This window comes from Octopus bimaculoides, chromosome 3 (assembly GCF_001194135.2).
Source record: "Octopus bimaculoides isolate UCB-OBI-ISO-001 chromosome 3, ASM119413v2, whole genome shotgun sequence".
In the NCBI taxonomy this organism is placed as follows: domain Eukaryota; kingdom Metazoa; phylum Mollusca; class Cephalopoda; order Octopoda; family Octopodidae; genus Octopus; species Octopus bimaculoides.
The window spans coordinates 24,850,612-24,856,761 of NC_068983.1; the positions used below are offsets into that span (position 1 = coordinate 24,850,612).

A 6,150-nucleotide genomic window follows, 5' to 3' on the forward strand; every position below is an offset into this window, starting at 1 on the left:
TGTGTGTGTGTGTGTGTGTGTGTGTGTTTATGGAAATTTATTCTGAAGTCGTGTTCTTTATTGTATTTCAGCTTTTATTAGTAGAAACTTTGGTGAGGAAGAACCAGTCCTTGACTCAAGTAAGTTACCATAAAAATGATGCAGTTTAGTCGTATTTGTGTTGATATTTTATAGTATTGTTTCAAATTTTATTCTGCAGGCTCACTGTTGGCAGTTTCGTTAGCACGTCGGGGGAAAAAAAATGTTAAGTAGCGTTTCTTCCGGCTCTACATTTTGAGTTCAAATTCTGCCGAGGTTGATTTTGTCTTATATCCTTTCGGGGTCGATAAAATTAGTACCAGCTGAGTACTGGCGACAATGTATTCGACTAGCTTCCTCCTCTCAAAAGTTTGGGTCTTCCATCTTTAGTAGAAAGAACCCTTATAAAACACTTCGTCTTTTTTTTTTAAATAAAAGGGATATTTTACGTAGAGAAGAAAGGTGTTATGTAGAGTATTAGTGTTTAAATGTAGAAACAAATAAAGATAAAAACAGCACACTATCTGAATAATAAAAACAAAACAAAGCAAATATACAAAAAATAATGGATAGCAAGTAAGAAACACCCGGAATGTACCTAAAGTGAAATCGCAAAAGAAATTGCAGTACGATTCGTATTTAACCCTGTTTGAATGCTATGCATAGAAGGCTCTGTGTGGATGCTACAACAACACCTAAGAGACATTTATTAGTAACTCAGCGTTTGAGTAATATTTAAGTGGGTCATAAATTATAAAGTTCCACAACAAGTCTGCACAATCAAAGGAATAATTCAGTCGCGTTCATAGCTCAGCAATGAAGTTGTCAAGACAGGAGAAAATATATACAGTAGATTAATATCGGCCAACTATATCGACATATCCAATTTGAGCAGAAAGTAGTGAAAGCGACTGTTATAAATGGCAAGGGAGTATGTGGAGCTGGACCGTAGGTCACCACGCACTCTGAAAATTGGAGCTGAAAAAGAAATCGTTATATAACCTTTGTGCCGTAATATTCGAGAAGGATCAAGAATAATTTATCATGAGAAGTCTTGATACTGATAGGTCAATAACGTGACCTCTTACGCAAACAAAGTTGTGTTATGTCGTGACTTAGGCTTCGTAATATGACGAGTCTTGCTACAACCCTTTGTTTGTCATGTGTATCACATGTGTCACACTCGACTGTCATACAAAATAGTAAAATACATAAGATAATGTAGCTCTGGAACAATCTAAAAGACGGAATGATAAATGTTGTAATATCTTTGTCCCTGGGTTACTCAATCATAGTTGACCTAAAATTAAAAAAAAAGACATGTAAGTTATAAGGATAGAGAGTATGTAAAAACAAACATGTCGCGACAAACAACAAACAGTACAAGTCAACACTTTCTTCGACAAACAAACTGCATTAGAATACCGAAGAACAAATGCAAATTTCCTTCTTGTTTCCCTAATAAATATGATTCTAGTTCTTTTAAATCTTGATCTATTGATGAATTTTATGGCAGCTCCTCACTAGATTTTCATAATGTTTCTTATCCTTTGGTAACTAAAGTTGTTGCTTGAGGCCTTTTTTTTTTATTGTTGGTTGCTCACCACTTCATAGGGAGAGTTTATAAAAGTTGTCACATCAAGAAAATTTGTCTGAAATTGTTTGTTTGTTGATATCTTTTGACAGCAATGTTGCTTACTCAGAAAGAAGAATATTCTCAGATTAATTCATTTGCACACATCAAAAAATATCGCATTCAACAGAGTTAATAAAGTGACAGAAATTGTAACAGCACAGGACTAAATGATGTACATCATTTAAATTTCGGGTTCATTATCTATCAAGCTTTGGCATTTTCTCTATTTCATTCAATCAAACAAGATTCTAGCACTTGCTACTAAATATGTCCCAATGCTGGAAATGAATTTTACTTTATATGTGAGGACAATAAATAGTGTAGAAATGTAAGATTCTAGCTTAAAATTCTTTATAGTGTTTACTTTCATCCTTTTACGCTGTGAATTAAAACCTTATGTAACTTGATATCATTTTTTATCCCCTTTGAGTGAAGGAAGCAAGTCCCAATAAGATTTTAGTGTTGATATTTTCACCATCATCGCTTCTCGTATAAAAAATAAGGGCTAAGTGACTAATGAATACAAAAGTAAAAAGCAAAAGCAAAATAATGAAAAGAGGGAAAACTATACTCAGTTTAATAGTATAACTAGTAGAAAGGTTTTAGTTATTTGCATTTATTTAAATAACTTCTGTTTCTTTTATACAGGGATCGTTGAAAAATATGAGCATTGTGTGAGGAGGCCGGATCAGAGAAATTCTATGAGAAATGGTATAGAACCAGCACCTAATAATAGACCCCCACACACTCTTACAAAGAATAAATCTCGAGAAAGTTTAACGAGTAGAAAGTCATCATCTTCGCTAAAAAGCATTGGAGGCGATTCTATGCAAAACAAAACTAAAACGAAGACAAAAGGACGGACATCACCGAGTGTAAAGAGCACGAAAATAAACGACAAACATGTCAGGTGTTCTATATCTCCATCGTCTTCGTGGTATTATGATCCACTAAATGCTGTATGCAACATTCCATCAATAAAACCAGTCCGAAGTTCATCTACTGGAGCGTTAGTCAATATTAATGACAGATTCCAGCCAAAACGAAGTGCAAGCTGTAATAATAATCCGCTTGTGAAACGAAATTCTCTTAAAAAGCATAACAGTTCCTTGGATCAGAATCTAAACCATTCAGTTTCGAACTGTAGTTTAGTTGGCTCGACTGAAACCGGAAGTAAGTTATCCACGTCGAACTGTGTCAAAATCCGGAAATGCCGTACGCGTTCTCCTAGTATAAGAAGTGTTAATGATGATATAATTGGTTCTTCCCCTAAAGAAAACACCAATGAAATGTCTTGCTCTGACACTTCAACCAAAACACTCACCTCAGAAATGATGAAGGGTATTCATAAGCAACATCCGTCTACCCAAAGCTCTCCGTCCAGTAAAAGCAGTAAGCAAAATATTTCGCCAAAATCAGAAGCGACTCAAGCCAAAAGACAGTCTAATGATTCAAAGGAATTATCGCAAACTGAAAGCCTTGAAGAGATAGTGAAAAATTCTTCAAATTTACCAGCTACAAAAGAGAAGAGTAAAACGAATCCTAAAATGTATGCTTCTGCATTTTCTTCATCGTCCACTTCATCTTCATCATCCTCTCTGAAGGCTCCAATAGCTGCCGCCGCTGCAGTTGCGCTTGGTCCACAAGGGGATTGCGAGACGCTGGCTTTTCGAAAGACAAGCAATAGGTCTTCTAGTAAAATTAATCGAAAATCTTGGCCATTTTACCAAAATCAGTTGCTTGATGTTTGTCAAGGAGCGCCTGGTGTCCCCAAGCTGAAATCTAGCCCCCTTTCAACTGACCGTTTAACCAGAATTGAAAAGAAGAAGCAACGCAGTCAATCATTTGATAAGGACGGTGTTGCCAGTTTGACGACACCTTATATTAACACTCCGGCTAACGCTCAGCCAAAGATATCTAATTATTCTATCACCTCCTCTGGTTCATTCGTTTCAGCTAGCAGCTACTCTACAGAATCTTATGAGTCTTTATTCACATCAGAAGAATGCAACGAAGCAACGGAAGAAACCAGTATGAAACATTGCTCTTCTCACACCGAGTCATCACCTACTCTTCAATATGTCAGTGCAGAAGGTGCATCTGTCGGTGGTAGTACGTCAGCAGAATCCTTTGCAACGGTCAATGAGTCGGCCACAGAACACGTTTCCGTCAACGGTAGTACATCAGCTGATTCTTTTGCAACCGTAGATGGTTCTTCTGCAGATTCTTCTCAGAGCATGCGCAGATTTCCACCTCCACTTCAAGAACAACCAGCGCCACCAGGTCCGACGTTATTGTTAACAACTTCAACTTCCACCGATTCATCTCAGTCATCGTTGTCACCTTCTCTTTCTCCTCGTTTTCGCTCTTTGCAGGCGTCACCTTTTGTGCCAACTGCTTCACCCATTTCACCCTCTTCATCAACATCATTAACACCAAATGCCTCAAGCGATCCAAACGTACAATCAGTACATGCATCACCTGCAAAAACTTGTACATCTTCTTCGACACAATGTTCACCGTCAGACATTTCAAACACCGAATTCTTGCCTTCAAATATGTTAGGAACTCTTATCGGTTTCGATGTACTCTCTATAAACTCTATCAACAGATATTCCAAAGGTATGCTTTCTTCTTTTCTTTACTTCTTTTTTGTTTTCTTTTGAAGTATTTGCATAAAATAAAAAAAGAAACCATAAATACATTTAATAAGCATACATAAATCAAATACGTATGTACTTATGTAAATATTGAAATTTAAAATACAGGGTGTCCACAAAGTCTGGGTACATGGGATTAACACATACTTCTAAAACAAAACAATTTTATTTAATTATAATGTTAATAAATAATATTTTCAAAATGATTTCCATCATTTTCACTGCATAACTTGATGCGCCTTGCAAAATTCAGGTGAACTCAATTAAATAAGTCTACACTGCCATCAATTTCTGCACACTGACTGGTAATGCGTTCTCTCATGTGGTTTAAATCTGTAATCTTTATTGAGTAAACTTTCTCTTTCAACATACCCCAGAAAAAGAAGTCAAGAGGAGAAAGGTCTGGTGAATGAGGAGACCATTCCACATGACCCCTTCTTCCAATCCAGTGAGGAAAAGTGTCATTAAGTCAATCTCTAACAGTTGTGGCAAAATGGGCTGGGGTCCCATCCTGCTGAAACAAATTCAGAAGTCCCTCGCCTTGGCGCTCAATTTAAGGTATTAATTTGCCTCTCAACATGTTTAAATGTCTCACCCGATACATGTACCCAGACTTTGTGGACACCCTGTAGAATCGTGCTTTGAGTAAACATATTTTTACTTTGGCCGAGAGGAATGAAATTGAGGCATTGCTTAAACTACATGCTTTTCTATGTATAATCATGAAAAAGGATTTTATTTATTACTGGTTTCCATATTTTTTTTTGCTGGTTCATCAGAGATCGTTTGCTCATTTTATTGACCCTCTCTGCCGGGGAAAATTGCAGCAAGTAGCTATTTATTGCATACACAAACTCACATAGAATGAAAATTCTCTGTCGTACTTTGAGTAATATGGAAAACGTAGCCAACGTTATTAACCATTTTGTCTGTCCAGAGTATTTTCATGAATTTCTTCTGAAAGGTTCATTCTTGTTTTCGAACTGTTAACCCTTTTCCCATACGTACCTAATAATATAAAGCTTTCCTTTCATAGGTCCTGAGTTAATCTGTGTATCACGTGGTAGGTGGAGGAAAAGAAAAAGGGAAATGTGTATTATATATGATGCATGGACGCCCATAAAGTATGTCCTGTGTATCACGTGACACAAAAGACATGCAAAGGGTTAATTGTCAGACGTATTGTACAAAGTGTTTTGAGTAAATAGTGATGTAAGGTAAACTGATAAGTATGCTTTTTGGTAAACAAATATTTTTAGTCTTAGTGTAAAGAAGATATTGTATTTAAGCCACTTGTATTTTTTTTCATTGTGACGAGGAAAATGAGATCAATCTGGATAATTCAAGCGTTTTTTTTACTGTTTCATTAAAGATCAGCTATTTATTTATTTATTTATTTATTGACCACAGAAAGAATGCAGCTGTAACTGATTACTTTATACATAAACTTGGTTAGAACTTAATTCTATACGAGTGTTTGTATTCTATTGATATTGTCTTCTGTTTTTAATTATTTGAAATCTTCTTGTAAAGAATGAGCTGGTTTAGAAAAAAGATACAAATCCTACATCGTTGGAATATAGAGAACAATGACAAAATCACAAAAGTGTTGCATATTTTTACTGTTCCGATTACCGATTGCATTTGTAATGTATGTATGTTTACGCACCCCACCCACCCGGAACAACGCCCGGGCATCGGAAACTCGGAGTTTTATCATGGCTACTGAATAAGTGTCACATATTTTTACAGATACATTCCTCTATTTGCATAATATCGAGGTCTCTTTCTTTCTTTTGTTGCCACTCCTGCCATATATATATATATATATATATA

The 6,150-nt window shown here is 36.0% G+C and overlaps 1 protein-coding gene across 1 annotated transcript in view; it reads left to right on the top strand.

Moving 5' to 3' along the window:
• Positions 1–52: 52 nt before the first annotated feature.
• The window catches only part of LOC106867197 (uncharacterized), a 29,992-nt gene continuing 23,894 nt past the window's right edge, over positions 53–6,150 (top strand). Inside the window, exons 1-2 of the mRNA XM_014912006.2 lie at positions 53–119; positions 2,303–4,276. Coding sequence (XP_014767492.1) covers positions 2,356–4,276 — 1,921 coding nt within the window. The 5' untranslated portion in view covers positions 53–119; positions 2,303–2,355. The remainder of the gene's footprint in view (positions 120–2,302; positions 4,277–6,150) is intronic.